Source organism: Sus scrofa, chromosome 7 (assembly GCF_054392235.1).
Source record: "Sus scrofa isolate SSC_HxYL_T2T_F1_AM1 chromosome 7, Sscrofa_HxYL_maternal_Yorkshire_Landrace_v2.0, whole genome shotgun sequence".
In the NCBI taxonomy this organism is placed as follows: Eukaryota; Metazoa; Chordata; class Mammalia; order Artiodactyla; family Suidae; genus Sus; species Sus scrofa.
In genome coordinates this window covers 19,204,992-19,225,972 of record NC_139389.1, presented here as the reverse complement: position 1 = coordinate 19,225,972, position 20,981 = coordinate 19,204,992, and the positions used below count along the sequence as shown (strand labels likewise).

The 20,981-nt window shown below is 39.5% G+C and overlaps 1 protein-coding gene across 7 annotated transcripts in view; it reads left to right on the top strand.

Annotated features, from left to right (window-relative positions):
* The window catches only part of DCDC2 (doublecortin domain containing 2), a 183,591-nt gene that overhangs the window by 37,902 nt on the left and 124,708 nt on the right, over positions 1-20,981 (top strand). For all 7 annotated transcript variants that reach the window (XR_014809738.1, XR_014809739.1, XM_013977473.3 and 4 more), the window contains 2 exons: positions 19,054-19,130; positions 19,255-19,386. Coding sequence is in view for 5 of the 7 variants with exons in the window: in XM_013977473.3 (XP_013832927.3) it covers positions 19,054-19,130; positions 19,255-19,386 (209 nt within the window). In the remaining 2 variants the exon portion in view is untranslated. The remainder of the gene's footprint in view (positions 1-19,053; positions 19,131-19,254; positions 19,387-20,981) is intronic.

The window sequence follows — 20,981 nt, the reverse complement described above, 5'->3', positions numbered from 1 at the left end:
TACCATTGCTCTTTGATGGGCTACCCTCAACCAAGCAATCCAGATAGAGAAGAAAATGAAGTATGAAAAAAATGAGACAAAAAGGAAACAGATTTTGATTTTCTTGGTAATGGTTTTTTGTTTTTTTTTTTTTACATGCAAGACACAAAGTAATCAAACTTGTTTTTCTGAAGATTTTAGGTCTTAATACAGGGTCTGGTCCAAATAGGGATTTTACTTCTTTGTGTGTTTTGGTCAAAGGAGTTGAGCTGTCATTAATTTTTGGTTCTCAGGTGACTGTATTCTTTTGTGGGGTCTGGAGATAAACTCACAGTGGGCTGATTACAGAAGGGAGGGTCCTTGTGCAATTCAAAAGTCTTGGACTTTTTGAGAAACAATATCTCACTGAACCTTGAACATTCTTCTCTATCTACATCATCTTGACCTCCTGGATGTGCAGTTTGGATGTGGAGGTGAGGTTCTTTTGACCTAGTTCTACCCTAAGGGATTGCAAATATTTTCCCAATTAGCCTAGGTTCACTGGTTAACAACAAACCATTGTTTCTTATTGTTCTGAGCTAGTAGGCCTGGTATGTCAAAAAGGATCACCCCCACCGCTTTTTCCATATTAGTCACAAAACTCATGACTGATCTTTGGGAGATAACTGTGATTTTTTTCCTCTGTTTTAGTGTGCAAAAGTTATTAATTTAGTGTCAAATTTGGCATGAGGATTTTTTTGTTGTTCTTTCCAGGTTGTCTCTTGGCTTAGCAAAGCAGTAAAGGGTCAAGTTTCTTTGAAACTAAACCAAAACCCAAATGTAGTCACATGACAAAAGTGCTTAAGTTCATTCTCCTTACACTTGGAAACTACTGTTGGCTGTCTCAGAAAATATTTTTATTATATTTTAAGTGCAGAGTTGTGCTGGTGATCATTGAGAGAAGATAGGGGGAGGGAGGTAAAGACAGGGCAAGGAGACCTCCTATGTACCAGATCTTTAGTTATATTAAGGGGGATTAAAGATTACTTTTTTAAACTTTTTATTTTGAAATGATTTTAGACAAAAATTATCAAAAAGTACAGAGAATTTCTTGTATACCTTACTTCGCCTGCCTTCCTCTAACATCTGATGTAACTCTAGTATCATTACTGAAAGCAGAAGATAAAAATTGATGCAATTGATCTATTTACAAATCTTACTCAAATTTTGCGGGTTTTCCACCAGTGTCTTTTTTCAGGTCCAGGATCCAATCCAGGGTCCCACACTATTTTTTATTTATCTTGTCACCTCAGTTTCCACTAATCTGTTACTGTTCCTCAATTTTTGATGACCTTTACAACTTTGAAGTAAGTTGTTTTGTAGGATGTGCTTTAGTTTGGGTTTGCATGATGTTTTCTTGTAATTGGGTTGAGGTTATTTATTTTTCGGCAAGAATGCCAGGAAATGATCTTGTGCCCTGTTTAGTGCATCATATCCGAAGGTACTCTTGGGGGAAATATCATTAAAAACGGAATCCCTCAATCCAGAAATCCTCTCTTCAGAGGTAGTAGAGAAAGAAAGCACTTTGGTTTACCAAATATGCATTAAATGAAAATGTGACATGAATTACATGCAATCCCCTGAGAGGTTGCAGTGACAGAAGGGAAATTTTACTCTTTTATACAGTCAAGCAGATACAACTCACTGCATACATAGATGTTTTCAAGATAAACAATAACTAGTTCTAATGTGTGAGGACTTGAGAGCACCATTTATCACACACACTTCATCCTCAGTTCACTTGGTAGAATTGGGGTGACCATCTGTGACCATCTGTTCGCTTTATCCAAACAAACCTTCAACAGAAAGTGGGAAATCAGGGTGCTGTCTTTCTATTAGATCTTTGAGAAAGATATTACTGAGTCATCAAGTTGACGAAGGCCTATCTGATTTTCAAAGAGATTATACATACCTTTCAGGAAGAAGAGAAAGTGCTTACAATTGCACGTTTTCTAAAGTAAATGCTCTGAGAAAAAGTTGGGAAGGGAACTCTCTTAATTTTATCAGAGAGAATTGCTCTTCTTTTAATTTTTTTTTTTTTTGTCTTTTTGCCTTTTCTAGGGCCGCTCCTGCTGCACATGGAGGTTCCCAGGCTAGGGGTCCAATCGGAGCTGTAGCCACCGGCCTACACCAGAGCCACAACAACACGGGATCTGAGCCACGTCTGAGACCTACACCACAGGTCACAGCAACACCAGATCCTTAACCCGCTAAGCAAGGGCAGGGATGGAACCTGCAACCTCATGGTTCCTAGGCAGATTCATTAACCACTGTACCACAGTGGGAACTCATCTTCTTTTAATTTGTATTGGTCCTCAAGTACATAATGGTGATGTGTCTTCCTGCTGGTGCTATTAGCTGTGATCCCTTGGTTAAGGCGCAGTCTAACAGCTTTCTTCGATGTAAAGTTACTGTTTTCCCTTTGCAATTAACAAGTATCTTGAGGGAGAAACTGAAACTATGCAAATGTTTTGTTTCTCGGCATTCAGGATTTCACCCACGAATTATCATCGCCCACGGATGGTTCCTGCTTGCAACAGTCACTACAGTGGTGTTTGTCTAATGATGATTTCCTGTTTCTGTTGTGCCTTCTACATCATTAGTTGGAATTCTGTAGAGAAGAGTTGTCTTTTCTCTCACATTTATTTGCTTATTCATTCATTCGGTTCTTTCTTTTTATCAGTATGGACTCATGGATATTTATTTTATTCTCTGGGTTAAAACCCAGTACCATCATTATTCATTTTGTTACTTAAATTATTCCTGCTTTGCCCACTGGGGGTCTCTTTCAAGATGCCTTCTGTGTCCATTTGACCTGGTCCTGACATTTTTTTTTGTTTTTTTTTTTTGAGCACTTCATTACTTTCTAGCACCACAAGATGTTCCAGGCTCATTTTGTATTTTCCCTTCTTTTGCCCTAGAATCAACTGTTTCTCCAAAGAACCTGAGTTCATTTTATTGGGAAATGGCATTTAGAAAGCAATATCTGGACATTAGGGGGTGCTCCTTACTCCTGAGATGTCATGGCTTTTAGCGCCTCTCAGTAGACAGAGATAGAAAATGTATGTACATATGTATGCAAATACACACATCTGCTTTAATTCTGTATTTATCCAAGTGTATATATGCAGATATATATTTAAAAAACTGAGTTTATACTGATACCTCCAATTCCATGGTGGCACCACTGGGTTCATTCTAGCCTTTCCTATTCCTTTTTTTGTAACTTATTTCTCTAACCGTGGGAAACTCTGTTCCCACTATCCACAATGTATTTATGTATTTCTTCAATTTTTTTTTTCCTTTTTAGGGCTTCATCTGCAGCATATGGAAGTTTCCAGGCTAGGGGTCAAATCGGAGATGCAGCTGCCAGCCTATGCCACATTCATAGCAATGCAGGATTCGAGCCATGTCTGTAACCTACACCATAGCTCACGGCAATGCCTGATCCCCAACCCATTGTTCAAGGACAGGGATCAAACCCATGTCCTCATGGATGCTAGTTGATCCTTTTCTGCTGTGCCACAACGGAAACTCCATATTTGTTCAATTTTAGTATGTAAACAAAATAGTTTTCAAATTGCTAGCTTAATACTCCTATGAGAAGCATTTAATCAACTAGTCAATATTTGTGTCATTCTTTTTGTTTTTAGCTTCCCAGTATACATACAGTAAGAATACCTTGTCCCAAGTTACTTAGGTTAGTTTTTTCATCCTCATCCCTTTTTGTTACTGAACCAGGTTTATCTGCCCAATCCCACACACAGCAAGCCAAACACTGAGACACTGAGGTTTGCAACAGAGAAAACTTTTATTTACAAGGCAGCCAAGGGAGGAGACGGAAGAACAAATCTCAAATCCACCTCCCTGAGGGCAAGGGGCTTGGGATATTTATGGGGTAAGGGAGAGGGTGGTCTGAGGTGTGGGGAAAGATGATTGGAGGCAAGAAAAAGGTGAAATAATCTGTATACTGAACAGGCGTATCTGAGTTACACACTTCTTCATGGAAGGTGTGTTCAGAAAATGGTGGTGGTAACATGGTCTGAGGGTGGAGTTTTGGGCCCTCTGAGGTCAAAAGATCATCCATTAGACACTTGGACAGGCCCTGATGAATGGTCAGTGCTCTTGAGGGGTTTGAGCTGAGCAAGACTAGCTCTGTGTTCCTGAACAGTAATTTAAGCAACAGTTACTGTATTGCAGGGTCATTATCTATAAGGCACAGTGAAAGAAGCCTTGTGACGCATGGTTGAAGCTATGTGAAACTTGGACGGTATGCAGTTTGCAAGAACAATTACACCAAGCTCGGTCAGTTACAGGATAGTACTTATTAAGCAAGTTACACTTTAAGGGATCTGGCTGATGACTGCCCTCATTTTCACTTTCAGTGTGGTGGTGGTGTTTTTTATAATACAGTTGAGTTCATTTGTCACTGTTTCTGTTCTATTTTCGGTACATGACATTGTGGTTGATAATTATTTGCCATGGTCCTGAAAGTCACAAGCTCTATGACATAACCAGGAAACAGAAATCTCCCCTCAACCCTCGACAACCTCCCTCTACCTCTGTTCCTAATACTTAGTTTCTAGCATTCTTCTTTTCTTTTTTTATTTTTATTTTTATTTTTTTGTCTTTTTAGGGCCACACCTGCGGCATGTGGAAGTTCCCAGGCTAGGGGTTGCATTGGAGCTGTAGCTGCTGGCCTCCACCACAGTCACAGCAATGTGGGATCTGAGTTGCGTCTTTGACCTGCACGACAGCTCACTGCAACGCTGGTTCTTAACCCATGGCCAGGGATCGAACCCGTATCCTCATGGATACTAGTTGGGTTCGTTACCTCTGAGCCACAACAGGAATCCCCATAGTTCTGCATTCTTTTACACTTGGTTCCTGTCCAGTCCCTATGAGAAACCAATCTCCTTAGTTTCTGGTTCATGTAGCCTGTCTTTATCTCATCCTTTTCCACAAACGAGTGGATCTCTCTCTGACCCTTCCTTTTCTATATGAAAGGTCCACACTGTAGAGAGCCTTTGGCACTTCGTTATTTTTCACTTAACAATATATCCTGGAAATCTCTCCCTATTAATACACAAAGGTCTTTGTCATTCTTTTTTCTGCGACCTACGCCGCAGCTTGTGGCAATGCTGGATCCTTAACCCACTGAGCGAGGTCAGGGATCAAACCTGCACCCTCACAGACACTATGTCAGGTTCTTAACCCACTGAGCAACAACAGGAACTCTGTCTTTCTATGTATTTATTTATTGTCGTTTTTAGGGCCACGCCCTTGGCATGCGGAGGTTCCCAGACTAGGGGTTGAATCAGAGCTGTAGCTGCTGGCCTATGCCACAGCCACAGCAGTGTAGGATCTGAGCCACATTTGCAGCCTACACCACAGCCCTTGGCAATGCTGGATCCTTAACCCACTGAGCGAGGCAGGGATCGAACCTGCATCCTCATGAGCCATGACGGGAACTCCTGCCTTTCTCATTCTTAATTGCAACTTCAGAGCCCTTCGTTGTCTGGATGTACCAAACTTTTCTCAACTGTTCTCCAAATATGTGGGCATTTAGATCATCTCCAGTATTTTGCAGTTACCAAAAATACTCCCTAAGGATTCTGATTCCAATTACAATGTCTGTTTTTGTCTCCCCTACACCAAGCAGTTCTCTATACCAGCTGTTGTCCTACAATTCAGCTCTATTCTGACACTATCTCCATGAAGATAGTGTCAGATTCCACAGGTTAAAGGCTTAGCCCTACATGGCTGCTCCCCTCCCCTACTTCAAGCTGCTGATCTCAAGTGTAGGTCGTTACCTGTGCTTTTGAAGGCCCAGTTATAGATCAGAGGTTCCAATGGCCTCCTCTTTGTGTTTGCTTAATTTCCTGGAGTGGCTTTCAGAACTCAGAGAAACATTTTGCTTAGATTACTAGTTTGTTATAAAAAGATAGCCAGATGGAAGAGATGCATAAGGCAAGATGCTTATGGAAGGGCACCAGGCTTCCATGCCTCTGAGCTGACCACTGTCCCCAGATCTCCATGTATTCACCAACCCAGAAGCGCTCAGAACCCTATGCTTTGGGTTTTTATTACGTAGACATCAACTAGAGTCCCTTTTCCCTTGCTATGGTGTGGGGCGGTAAGACCGAAAGTTCCAACCTGACTGCATGGCTCTCGCACTCCTGCATCCCATCCTGTGCTCCATGAGATGGGGACCCTCCACGGTACTGAATTCTCCACACAGAGCCAGCTCACTGTGGGTACCAAAAATGTTAAGAGTACTTTCTCTAGCTGTCCTTTGGTAGGTTCATAATTTTCCTAGCATTTATGAAAGGCTGCATGTAGAGCTTGTACCGTTGGCACATTCTTCAGTGGGAATCCTGGGGACTAAAGGACTTATTTAAATGCAGGTGGAGGCTGTACTCTGCCCATGTGGGTTGCCCCCGCATGCTCGGCATTGCTAACTTTCATCTTGCATTGTTCTGTGCACGCTGCCTGCTGTTCTGCCTTCTTAGTGGAACTTTTACATTCTACGGCTTGGATTGGTTTGCTAACCAGAGTCCCACTTGGGAAAACAAAATAAACAAAAACGACAACAGCGGTGAAATAGTAAGCATGGTGTAGTAAGTTAACAAGGACTATTAAAGAGAAGACAAAGAGTCCGAAACTTTTTTTTTTTCCCCCTCCAGTGCTTTGTTAGTGGCGGTTCCCGTAATTTCTCCTAAGAGTTCTCTTGGGTTAATTGGTTATTTTTTAACTTTATGGGGGTCATATTGTCTTCAGCATAGCATTAGGGAAAACCATGCAGGCTTACTTATAAATGCCTAACTGAAGTCCTATTTAGTTTTCCTATAAGATAGAGTGCTCATTGCAGATAAGTATTTTAGAGTAAAATTACTAAATGTGAGGTTTAACATTATATATTCAGAATGTTTAGGATCATCTGATCTTTAAAAATATTCCACAAAGTCCACTGGAGAGAAAATTAATCTGAAATACCAATGGTTTAAAAATTGTGGTGTCCTGGGAAATTGATTTGATGGTTCAAAATTTGATGAAAAGTGGTGGGCATTTTGTTTCTAAAGGCAAAACAATTTATCAATATGGACACATGTAAGTGTAGGCTTACACTTAAGAATTTTTCAAGGAAAGTTTTTTTTTTTTTTTTTTTTAAATCATGTCTGTAGTTGTGTAATGATCACCACAATCCAATTTCACAGGATTTTCAAGGAAAGTTTTACTAATGATGCTGGGTATCTTGTGTCACTCTTTTAGAAGTTAATTTTTTTTTTTTAATCAGGCATTACTTTTCAAAGCAGTTTTAGGTTCACAGCACAATTGAGGGGAAGGTACAGAGATTCCTCACCTAGCCCTTGGCCCGCTTGCCCCCACAATGCAGAGCCTCCCCCATTATCAGTATGCTCCCCAAGGTAAATTGGTTACAATTGGCAACCTACTCTGACACATCATAACCACCCACAACCACCCACAGCCCATAGTTTCCATTAGGGTTCACTTTTGGGATTATATATCTTATGAGTTTAGTCAAATGTATAATGAGGTGCAAATTTGGGGTCACTTTTAAGCTGAAAAGAAATCTCCTGCATTGCTGTTTTTAATAGCCAGATCATTTCTTTGTGAATTCGTTTTGAATTGTTTTCCTGCTTCAAGGAAGGGAGGCATCATTTAGAGAGTAGTTCGAAAGACAGACTACAAACTGATGCTAAGCCATCCATTATTGGCGGAAAAACGACTCTCTGGATAGGAGATGGTAATCCACCCCTGCTAGGTGAGTCCTGACCCTTCCTGTGGGAATCAGCCCCTGGACCGAGTACAACGTGGGGACCCATAGAGGACCCAGGTAGAGAAGGATGGTTTCATCAGCCCGCAGAAACTAATTGGACCCCTCTGGGAATGTTCTAAACAGCTGGTTCATTATAATTAGAGACATCTCCTATAACTAGATTCTCACTGAAGTTAGAGTGGTAGGAATTTTTTTATTCTTATGTAACAATGCTGATGAAAGTATTTCCGTGGCTGCACTGATTTTGCCACAATATTGTTCTAGAATTGATGAAAGTTTGGGGGGGGGGTTCACATATTTTGATCTTCGTTCCATTGGAACTCCTTAAATTATACTGATGTAATTATGTAAAGAATATTTGATGGGTAGCAGTGAAGGGGAGAGGAACTTGAGTGGTCTTGAGAAGATACTGGAACCACTGAATAAGGATGGTCTAGAAATGCCATTGTATATATAAATATTTGCAGATATTCAGTTATACATTGTTCAAGGAAGATCTTATTTAGATGGGTGCAGCTCTGTTTCACTTTTATGCTAGTGGCAAATTTCTATCTATCTTGGGCAATACTCCCAGTGAGAATGAACCCTTGCCCGACCATCAGAAGTGGGTCTGTGTGATTGCGTCTTTGCTTACTGTGTGACCTTGAGGAGTGGAGAGGCTTATCTTTTTCTTTCTATTCAACTGAGATAATAGCAACCTCATAGTATTATTTTGAGGAACAAACACCACTGTAAATTAAAGCATTTTATAAACTCTGATGTATTTTACAATTGTAAACTTATTTGAAAATAGCTAACATAAAGACATTATGTACACACTACACTACTGTATATAAACTAGATAACAAGGACCTACTGTATAGCACAGGGAAATCTACTCTGTGTTCTGTAACAACCAATATGGGAAAAAAGAAAGAATGGATAAATGGTTATGTGTAACTGATTCATTTTACACCTGAAATTAATACAACATTGTAAGACAACTCTATTCCAATAAAATAAAAAAAAAAAAGACATTGTGAAAAGTCAAGGTAACACACAGCTTGTGTGAGCATTTGTGAGGACCTGGATCTGGGACGTGGGGTGTATACAGGAGGGGACAGAGGAAGCAATTTTGAGGAGAGAGACCCTGTAAAACGTCATTATTTTCTGGATATAAGGGTCATGATGTGTCTTGTGGTACATTTTCTTGCAACACTTTGAAAAAAAAATGCAAATTGAATAATATAAAAAAATTTTGAAAAGCCACTCCTGTTAAAGTGGCTCCATTGGATGGATGAATATTTAATGATTGTGCAAATCTTTAACTGTCTTATAACAGTTTTTAAAGAGTTAGAATTATCCAGTTTGTACTATGAGTTTGGTGTGAGGAGAAAGGTCTGATCTAGAGTTATAGTCCTTATCAGCAAAGTGATATTGATAATAAATAACATCCAGTTGGATAAATTTGACCTGGGAGAGTGAGCTTCAGAGAGAAGGCAGGGATGGAGCCTTGAGGAGAGGTTAGGTGTGGGCTGAAGAAGAGTGGTTATTAGCACAGGAGACTGGGAAAGGTCACAGAATGATGTGGTCACAAAATGTATTGCTGAACTGTGATGCAATTTCCAACTACACATTCCCTGTTTGTTTTTCTTTCAATACCTTAGAAAAGCATACACTCAATTTCAAAAAAAGAAAATTGTATACCCATACATCTGGGAGCTATACTATTCCAGATTTTAAGATATTGAGGTATAATTGACATACAACGCTATATTATTTTTGTGTGTACAACATAACGATGTAGATATTTGTACATAAGGTGATATGATCACCACAAGTCTAGGTAACATCCATAACCATACATAGTTATGGACTTTTTTTTCTTGTTATGAGAACTTCTAGAATTTGTTCTCTTAGCAACTTTCAAATATGCAACAGTTATATTAACTATAGTTGCCATGCTATACATTATATCGCCATGACTTATTTTTTTATAGTTTATATTTTATTGAAGTTTAGTTGATTTACAATCTTGTGTTAGTTTTGGGATGACTTATTTATTTTATAAATTGAAGTTTGTACCTTTTGACTTCCTTCACCCATTTCTCCCACATCTTACCCCTGCCTCTGGCAACCACCAAGTATCTATGAGCTTGTTTTATTGTTTGTTTTGAAATTTCTATATGTGAGATCATATGGTATTTTTCTTCTCTCCATCTGACTTATTTCACTTTGTGTGATGACCTTAAGGTTCATCCATGTTGTCACAAAAGGCAAGATTTCATTCTTTTTTATGGCTGAATAATATTCCACAACACACACACAGACACACACACACACAGACCCCCCCCCCCACATTTTCTTTATCCATGCTTATGTTGAAGGATACTTAGGTTGTTTCTATATCTTGGTTATTGTAACTAATTCTGCAGTGAACATGGGGGTGCATAGAGCTTTCAGAGTTTTTGTTTTCTTTGCATAAATACCTAGAAGTAGAATTGCTGGATCACATGATATTCTATTTTTAACTTTTTGAAGAACCTCCAAGCTGTTGTCCATAGTTGGCTGCACCAGTTTACGTTTTCACCAATAGTGCACAAGTGTTCCCTTTTCTCCACATCTTCCCCCACACTTGTTATTGCTTGTCTTTTTGATGATAGGGATTCTAACAGATGTGAGGTGGTAACTCACTGTGGTTTTGGTTTGCATGATTGGTCATATTGAGCATCTTTTCATGTGCTTTTGGCCATTTGTATGTCGCTTTGGAAAACTGTCTAATTCAGATGCTCTACCCATTTTTTAATTGGATTCTTTAATTTATTATTTTTATTATTTTTTAGGTTTTTGCTATTGAGTTGTATGAGTTCTTTATACATTTTGGATATTGACCTCTTATCAGATGCATGATTTGTAAATGTTTTCTCTCATTTTATAGGTTGCCCCTTCATTTCCTTGATGGTTTCCTTTACAGTGCAGAAGCTTTTTTAGTTTGATGTTGCCCCCCTTGTTTATTTTTGCTTTTTTGCCTTTGCTTCTGGTGTTAAGTCCTAAAAATCTGGGTCTTCTCTGTCACGCCACCCCACACCATGGCTAGCTGTCCATGAAAGACTTGTTCCTCTGCCTGCTGTGCACCTGGGGATGAAAGCAGTGGAGGGTCTCTTCTCACTTAGAAAGGGCTCGTCCCTCTCTGGAATTTAGTTCATTTAGACTTCTTTGCATCCTCAGTTCTTTGCTACATTTTAAAAAACTGTGATTTTTTTTTAAAGTTTATCTCAGTTTTTATTATGGTGGGAATAATGGTCTCTTAGAACCATCTACCTCTTAACTATCTCTTCCTTTACTTGATAATAGGGGAAAAACTCACTTAAATATTCAGTGATGGAGATAAAATCTTAGTGACACAAACACAGTGGATACTTTTCTTTTCTTTTCTTTTCTTTTCTTTCTTTTTTTAATGGTTATACTTGTGGCACATGGAAGTTCCTGGGCTAGGGGTGGGATCAGAGCTGCAGCTGCCGGCTTATTCCACAGCCACAGCAATGCGGGATCTGAGTGCAATGCCGAGTGCAACCCACTGAGCGAGGACAGAGATTGAACCTGCAGCGTCATGGACACTATGTTGGATTTTTAACCTGCTGAGCCACAATAGGAACTCCGGATGCATTTTAAAAATATAATTTTGTACCACTTGTCATAATTTATTTCCTTAGAGGTAAAAAAGTAGCAGATAGTGATAGAAAAACTGTGTAATCTCCTAGAAGATTTGTATTGGTCTGAACGTTGGGCTAATGGCAAATGCCTGATTATTGGGATTAAAAGTAACACCATCTGTAGAAATCCAAGGAGAGGGTAAGCCAGCTGTTTTGAAATGATTGGACATTGTCCTCATCTCTTGTTATATAGCCTCTTCTTTTCAAATTTTTCTTTCAGTCCATGAATCGGAAGTATCTCTATGATAAATGGGGCTTCATTCTATGAAATTTAGTAGATATTTCCAGCTCAAAATGTCCTCTGATAGAGGCACTTTCCAGCTGTCAGGACCTGGTGGATCATACCACACCATCTATCAAGCACCTTAGCCAATTTCTCTTCCATTTAGAAACAGTAATATTGAAAAAAATTGGATAATTTTTTAAAAAGCTCTTTAGAACAATCTGTAGTTTGGATGCGTCTGCTATATTGGCTCCTAGGTAAGTTATTTTTTACTATGGTGTCTTTTAAAAATGTTTGTCTCTTTCATTTATCAGAAAGTGATGATGGAGAATAATGTGAGAAAAAAGAACGTATATTTTAAAAAGTGGTAAAATTTGACTACATGTTTTGTTCAGAAGGCTTCATTCTTGTTGATGCTATGTGTTGTCTTTGCAAAGTAGTAACAAGTTTTCCTCAGAGACTATTATTTTGGGAACTCGCTTTTTCTTAAATCCGCACAATAAGGAAAATAGAGTTGAAGCTTCTTTGTGTAGGTTGGGCTATATGTTGCAAATAGATAACTCGAGTACATTTTATTTCCCTAAATGTCTAAGTCTGTATTACAAATGATTATAAAAACATTATGTGTGTGTGTATATATATATATATATATATATATATATATATATATATATATAAAAGCAGTTTAAAATTGAGTTTTTAAATTGTATAAGGGGTTTTCACAAGAGATCAGTGGTCCTTAGAGCCTCATGATGGTGTCCATTTAATAGAATAATTTCCTCAGGTCCTAGGACAGAGTTTGGTTTACCTGGCCTAGTGTTTCAGGAGGTGGTGAGTGCTGAGATTTGAGGCAGATGGATTCTCTGAAGCATTCAGCCTAACAGCCCCAGGGAGTGGTATTGCCACTTCACTAATTAGTTCATGGAGCATCCCTTTGGGCTAGTTTAGCAGGATTATCCCTATTTTTACAGAGCAAGAAAATGAGGTGTGAGGCATTGAATTGGCAATCAGTCCTGGAGTGCAGAAATTCAGACCTTTAGTCACTTAGTCTGTGGATCTTGATCTTATTAATCCAAATATATACTTTCAAAAACAACAATTTTAGTTTCACTGAGTTTTGCTTTTTTTTTCTTTCGTCTTTTTTTTTAGGGCCACACCTTGGCATATGGAAGTTCCCAGGCTAGGGGTCAAATCAGAGCTACAGCTGCCAGCTTATGCACAGTCACAGCAACATGGGATCCGAGCCCCGTCTGTGACCTACACCACAGCTCACGGCAACGCTGGATCCTTAATCCACTGAGCGAGGCCAGGGATCAAACCTGAAACCTCATGGTTCCTAGTTGGGTTCATTAACCACTGAGCCACGATGGGAACTCCTTAATGAGTTTTTTAAAATGAAAAATAGATTCGTATTTTTAAGTCATGCAAGTTTTAATTCGAATTTGATCCAGGTGTGATGTTGTCCAAGTGCCTCCTGGAATTTGTTAACATGAGTTAAATTATATACTGAGACTTATCAAGTTCACATAAAGGTTTTTTTATTTGTTTTTTTGTTTCGTTTTTGGTGTGGCCATCTGTGACATAAACACAAACTAAATAAGGTACCAGAGGCCAAGTGATATATTAGAAAGTACATGTGATTTGTATCCAAAGATCAGTATTAGAACCCTGGCTCACCCCATTCTAGCAGAGTGAACTTGGCCAAGTCACTTTTACCACTTTGACTTTGCAATAGTTCCAAGAAAAATTTAGCCAAATATTTAGTCTGTCTGTCTATCTATCTCCCTATCTACTTTTCACTCCTCTCTCCAATTCCCCAGGTTAATCTACTTCTCAATATCCAAATAAACTGGGTTTTCCAAGCCAGTGTTGGATCCAGTGAAAGGTCAAGACACAAAGTCAGCTGTGAGCATGCCCTGCTTTTGCTTGTTGATGGTTCTCTCACTAACTGGCAAAGCCAGCCAGGAGCATGAGCTTTGCTGGGTCCAGAATGAAAATCTGAGCTTTGCAATGATGGCTTTTCGTTTGATTTGGCTCCATCATAACAGATTACACACCTAACCCTGGTTAGACTGCTCAGCAATGAGCCATTCCTTTGGTGTCCATCCTTCTCTCTGTAACTGGGTGTGATACTTAATATTAATCTCATGCTTCAAACATTATTTATTTTCAAAGGGCAAGAGAAAGCATTATGGCCTAATAAGAAAATGCACATATTTCAAAAACGCATTGTAATTGATTATTATGTTTCCCATATCTGAAGGCGGAGTGTCTCTAGATTAGTCCCATGTGACCCACACTTAATCCCTGATAAGGGCTCTGGAAAAGCTCCTCTTTATGTAGTTGATTTGCTTAATCTTTAGTAACTTAGTTATTATTTAAAATACCTGTTAGAGTGAGTTCCCGTTGTGGCTCAGTGGAAACCAATCTGACTAGCATCCATAAGGACACAGATTCAATCCCTGGCCTCACTCAGTGGGTTAAGGATCTGGCGTTGCCGTGAGCTGTGGTGTAGGTCACAGATGTGGCACAGATGTGGCTCAGATCCTGTGTTGCTGTAGCTGTGGTGCGGGCCAGTGGCTACAGCTCTGTTTCAACCCCTAGAGTAGGAACCTCCATATGCCATAGGTGTGGCCCTAGAAAGACAAAAAGGCCAAATAAAATAAAATGTCAGTTAGAAAAGTGCACTTTAAATGAAAAATGGTCTTGGTCCCATAAAGTTCTGTTTTATATAATGGTCTTACACATTTTCCTTTTCAATTCAAATATATTACTTGGATTATTTTTTCAGATTCTTTTGTCTGTATACCTGGAAACAGACTGATTTAGTTCTTTTAACCACATACAGCGATTCAAAGAAATATATATTTAAGGTTAGTCTTCAATTCAACTGTTTAATCATGAACATTTGGGGAATATTTTTTGTCATACTGAATGAGGAAAACAAATTATTCAGGACAGATGGTTTGATTTAACTTAAGCGACATCTTATAGATTCAAAAAAAGTTATATGGTTATTTAAAAATCATGTGTCTGTGAATTTCTGATATGTGTGCACTAAAGAAAAATAGCATATATCAGGTAACTCAACAGGAGTATCAAAGTTATTTGTTTATCTAATGTATTCACCTTCATCTTTAATTCAGCAGTCTAACAGAGTATTAAGCAATAAAGGTTGATAGGAGACATTCAGCAAAATAAAAATTGGTATGAAGTATGTGCTCAGGTCATTACTAGTTAATATTGAGAGTAACTACAAAGTAACAGTAGGGACAATAAATTAAAAACCAGGTAAGTAAAATGTACCGTATATTAGATGATGGTGTTATTAAGAAGAAGAAGAAGAAAAAAACAGACAGGTAAGGGCAACAGAGACCCTGGGATGTGTGCAGTGGTCAGGGAGGCAGTACAACCGTGTTTAAGAGGTGGGGAAGATTTCACGAGGAAGATGCTATCAGCCTAGAGGCATAATCAGAAAGACCTGTCCTTCATGCAGGCAAAGACTCATTTGCAAGGAAACATGCTAAGCCTTAAGAGTAAGCAGATCTGCCAGGAGAGAACTGTAAACCACAACCCTGGCCACAAAACCTCATTCCTTGTAAAGTGAATCTATTTTCTAATGCTTTGGTATGAACTGAATAAATGAAGGAACTCTTGGGATCAATCAAGAATAAGCTTGCAGGACTTTCCATTATGGCGCAGCGGAAACGAATCCATCTAGTATCCATGAGGATGCAGGCTCAGTCTCTGCCCTCGCTCAGTGGGTTAAGGATCGGGCATTGCTGTGAGCTGAGGTGTAAGTCACAGACACACCTTGGATCCTGTGTTTCTGTGGCTGTGGCACAGGCTGGCAGCTGTAGCTCTGATTCAACTCCTAGCCTGGGAACTTCGGTGTGCTGTGGGGGTGGCCCTAAAAAGCAAAACAAACAAACAAAAAAAGAGAATAAGCCATCTCATTAAACTGAAAAAAGTGCTTCTTCTTTATTTCAAAAAGTGTCAATTCTAATAATTTATTTTATAGATACACTTACATATTTATGGAAATAGGTATTTGTAAGGATATCTGTAATGGCATTATTTGCAATAGCAAGGGTTTAGAAACAACTGAGAGGGTCATCATTGAGGGACGGGTTAAATAAATTCTGGCACATTCATGGCATGGAATATACACAGCTGTTATAAAGAATGAGGCAACGCTTACCCTACCAACATAGAACAATATCACGGTAAGATTGTTAAATGAAAAAAAGCAAGGTGCAGAAACATGATGTAGCAGGTTATCCCTGTGTGTAAAAATTGTATGTATAAAATGTCTGCATAAAACAATATGCACGTGTATGTATAGGTTATCTTTGAATGAATATTGCTCATTCTGGTTGCAATTCTGTGGTTGGGGGACAGGAGTGGGAAGTATTCTTCGTTTTCACTCTATTCCCTATTTTACCACTTGAATTTTGGTCAGGTGCATACATTATCTGTTAGACTTCTTTTTTAAAGTCAGTATTACTATAAATATTAGCTTAGGACTGAGACTATCTGGGTTACAAATGTAAAAAAAAAAAAACCATTATGATCAAATTAAAATTTTTTACTCTGGAGTATCTTTTTTTTTTTTTTTTTTTTTTTTCTTTTCAGGGCTGTGCCTGTGACATATGGAGGTTCCTAGGTTAGGGGTCTAATCAGAGCTGTTGCCGCCGGCCTACACCAGAGCCACAGCAATGCCAGATCTGAGCTGCGTCTGAGACCTACACCACAGCTCAGGGCAACACTGGATCCTTAACCCACTGAGCGAGGCCAGGGATCCAACCTACAATCTCATGGTTACTAGTGGATTCATTTCCGCTGCGCCATGATGAGGACTCCCCACTCTGGAGTATCTTTTAATTAAATTTCAGTAAACATTTATAGTGCAACTAGCAGGCATTGACAAGCATTGTTTTAGGCACTGGGGAGTAAAGAAAAATTCATACCCCTTGTTCTTCTCAAAATGGCATAATTTGACAGAACAGAGAGTCCCAGGAATTATTTAGGGTTACAAATTTCTGATACCCTATACACGAAACATATCTGAAAAAGAATGGATGAGTGTAGGAGTTCCCTTTGTGGCTCAGTGGTTAACGAACCTGACTAGTATCCATGAGGATGTGGGTTTGATCCCTGGCCTCAGTGGGTTAAGGATCCGGCCTTGCCGTGAGTTGTGTTGTAGATTGCTGGCATGGCTCCGATCCTGCCGTTGCTATGGCTGTTGTGTAGGCTGGAGGCTACAGCTCTGATTTGACCCCTAGCCTAGCCTGGGAACTTACATATGCCATGGGTTTGACCCTAAAAAAAAAAAAAAAAAGGACGTGTGTATATGTATAACTTTGGTGTACAGCTGAAATTACGAACAACAATGTAAATCAACTAAACTTTTTACAAAAATGAAAAAAGATTATTTAGGGTTAATCTAAAGTAACTACCAAAGTGCAAAGCAAATAGTTAGAGGTTCATAGGTATGGACAGCTCTGCTCCTTAGTGTGTGTGATTTTAGGCAAATTAATTAATTGAGCTCCAGTTTCTCCATTGGTAAATGGGGTTAAACAATAAGTACTTATTTCAGGGCATAATTTTGATGATTAAATGGTATATATGCGTGTAAATTACTTAGTACAGTGCTTGTCATTAAATATAGTGTCATTAATGTTGGCTGTTTTTGTTAATCAGTTCCCTTTGCTTATAAGTTTCCCTTTCAAATCGGGAAGGAAAACAAAGTCCTAAAAACAGAAGTGTGGGAGTTCCTGTCGTGGCTCAGCGGAAACGAATCTGACTAGGAACCATGAGGTTGTGGGTTCCATCCCTGGCTTCCCTTAGTGGGTTAGAGATCTGGTATTGCCGTGAGCTGTGGTGTAGGTTGCAGATGCGGCTTGGATCCTGCATTGCTGTGGCTGTGGTGGAGGCTGGCAGCTGCAGCTCTTATTCGACCTCTAGCCTGGGAACCTCCACATGCTGCAGGTGTGGCCCTAAAAAGCAAAAACCAAACCAAACCAAAATGGTGCGATCATCCATACTCTAGTGATTGGTCATGGGGGTCCTTGTCGGCCAACTGAAGAGCTGGGATTCCTCTTTCAGTGGAAACCAGATAGCGGAAGACTGAGGAGAGCACTGGGTGGGCAGTAGGAATAGGAATGGTGAAGAGGAGGGAAAGGGCCAAGGGATTGAGGGAGAAACTGAAGACATCACATGGGGGTGAAGGGTCCTAGATATTTAATGGGACAGGCAGAGGAGGCAGCAGGGGACAAAACCAAGATGGGGGCTTAGCTTTGTAAAGGGTTAAGGATCCTTTTTCTGAGGCAGCCAGCAAAGGAGAAAAGTGTGAAGGGGGAGGAGGTTGAAAGACTCCATTCCTGTTGGCCTCTGTTTTCTTGAATCTTGGAAGGAGTTGAGGTGCTGAGAGGGAGGTGCCTGGAGTGGGATTTTAGGGTTTTGTTACTTTATGTACTTCGTGTGTTTGTGAGCGGGTATTGCTCATACAAATATACCTAGAGGTCATTTTTTTATGCAGCTAATAAACAGAAGAATAGAGTAATTCATAAAAAGGGAAAAAAAAATTTAGGGTTTAGAGTGAGAAGTAGGGATCTGGACTCTCCACTGTGGGAAATATAAGAAATGCTTGATTTGTGAGGGGGAGGGGTTACCCATTGCTAAAGTCTTGTCTCAGGCCCAGGGGTGCTGTATGGTTCTCAGTACCCAGCCTGGACCCTGCAAACAAAAGGACCGGAAGGAAAACCAGACCCACCCAGATGCAAGGGGTTGAGGATTTAAGGATGCTGGGTGAGTGTGGCTGATGGACAGATGAAGAAGTGAAGTTGAGAAAAAAATTGATGGAGTCAGTCTTAAGAGAATAGAGTGAGGTCAAGTGCTTGATAGGAAGCCAGAGACTCGAGGGAGCAGATAGGTGGGGAAAGATGACCTCGTGGTTGGAGGGGAGGGCACTTCAGAATTCAAGATTTTATGGGATTAATTTTATTTCCCTTTTAGAGAAAGTATTGTTTTAAAAAGTTGCCTTAAAATTCTCATAAGTTGCTGTTGTTGGCACAGATCATGAATAATATGCCCAGGACTTAAAGGGAATTTTTCTTGAGAGCTCTGTTAAGGCCATATGATATTCACAGAAGGTGAGCCTGGAGTGTTTCTATAACTGGAAAAAAAGCAAGGTTTTAACAAAGGCACAACAGGTCTCAGCCAGTTTGCTGGAAACCTGTAGTTTTTCCTCATAGAAAGAAAAAAAAAAAAAACCCACTAACATAAGCTTAGTGATTTCTATTTCTTTTCTTTTAAAGGTAAAACCAGTTATCCACAGCAAGATCAACGTTTCAGCTCGCTTTAGAAAGCCACTTCTGGAACCCTGCACTATCTTGTAAGTTGGAGCTTTGTATTGCAAGCTGAAATTGGTGTGGTGATTTCTTTTTGGTTTGGGATTTATTTTATAGTTTTAAAGATTACCAAATTGTTTGACTCACTGGCTTTGCTTTTTTTCCCAGCTTGATTGCAAATGGAGACCTCATAAACCCAGCTTCTCGACTCCTCATTCCTAGAAAAGCCTTGAATCAGTGGGATCATGTACTACAAATGGTCACGGAAAAAATAACGCTGAGAAGTGGGGCTGTCCACAGGTGTGTCAGAGTATTCTTCTTGCAAGAGGATGGGTTTCAGAATTGTTGAGGGTATTCCAGGGAGGCTCCGAAGTCACTAGTCCCTAGGTGTGAATTGCGGCTCACAAATAGGGTCTGTATGCCTCAGTTTCCCTATGTGTAAAATGGGTATATAATTGTACATACCTCATGTGAAGGTATGTACCTTTTAGGAAGGAGTTAATCCACATAAAGAGCTTAAAACAGTTCTTGGCACATAGGAGCTCATCAACAAATATTAACTATATTCTTTAGCAGGTATAGAAGCATGTGGATAAGTATTAACTGTTTTTATTCTTTGAATTTAGAGCAAATAGGCAAACATCAGCATTGCTCTGTTTGAGAAGGATTTTTTTTTTTTTTTTTCCGAATGAGCCAGCTTCTTGGCTCTTAATTAGCTGTCCTTTTCTTCGGGAGATATTTACTTTTATTTGATGGTACAAATTATTTGTCTCCAGACATTAGGACTTGTTACCGAATTTAAGAAGGAGGAAGGTTAGAGAGGATAATTAAGTGGGATTGCCCAGATTTGAGAAATCAAAAACATTTTTCTCAAGTTCTGAAATTTAAGTGAAGACTAAAGTCATGACTTTTATGTTGCAAAGCCTGTGAAATTATACCTTGACAGAGGCTGACTTACTTATTATCTCATAGGTGGAAGGGTTACAAATAATATAGACATGTACAGAATGTATTAAAATTATATATTAATATGTGACACACAAATATTTGAAATCCAGTGAAGGGATTTTTCTTCTTGAATCCTATCCTCACTCAGTCTCTTGAACATTCTCCACTGGTAGAGAATGCTGTAGACATATAGGATAAAATAAGTTTTCAAATAATTGCATATTATGTTTTTCAGTTAACTCTGGGTACAGATTAATATATGCATATTTGCATTTATTAATACATATAATTTTGCAACCATTATGATTTTAAATGTAATTATTTTAATTTAAAGTAATACTTCACGTGCGGTAAAACAATAGGACAAAAATGTAAATAAAAACTATTTATGGGAGTTCCCACTGTGGCTCAGTGGTAACGAACATAGCTGATATCCATGAAGACATGGGTTCAATCCCTGGCCCCACTCAGTGGGTTGGGGATCTGGTGTTGCCATGAGCTGTGGTGTAGATCCCAGAGGAGTCTTGGATCCCATGTTGCTGTGGCTGTGGTGCAGGCCAGCAGCTGCAGCTCTGATTGAACCCCTAGCCTGGGAACCTCCATATGCAGCAATGAGGCTCTTAGAAAAAAAAAAAAAAAAGGACAAAAAGCCCCCCCACAACAATTTCTGGTGTTCGTGCTGTGGTGAGGTGGGTTAAGAAGCTAATCTCAGTGGCTTGGGTCCTGTGGAGGTGCAGCTTTGATCCCAGGCCCGGAGCAGTGGGTTAAAGGATCAGGTGCTGCTGCAGCTGCGGTTCAGATTAAGTCCCTGGTCTGGGTACTTCCATATGTCATGGGTGCAGCCAATTAAAAAAAAAAAATTATTTCTCCCACCCCAGGCTTCCCAGGCTTTCTTTACAGTACTTGTCTGCATCACTGCAGGATGGAAACTGGAATGCTTAAAAACA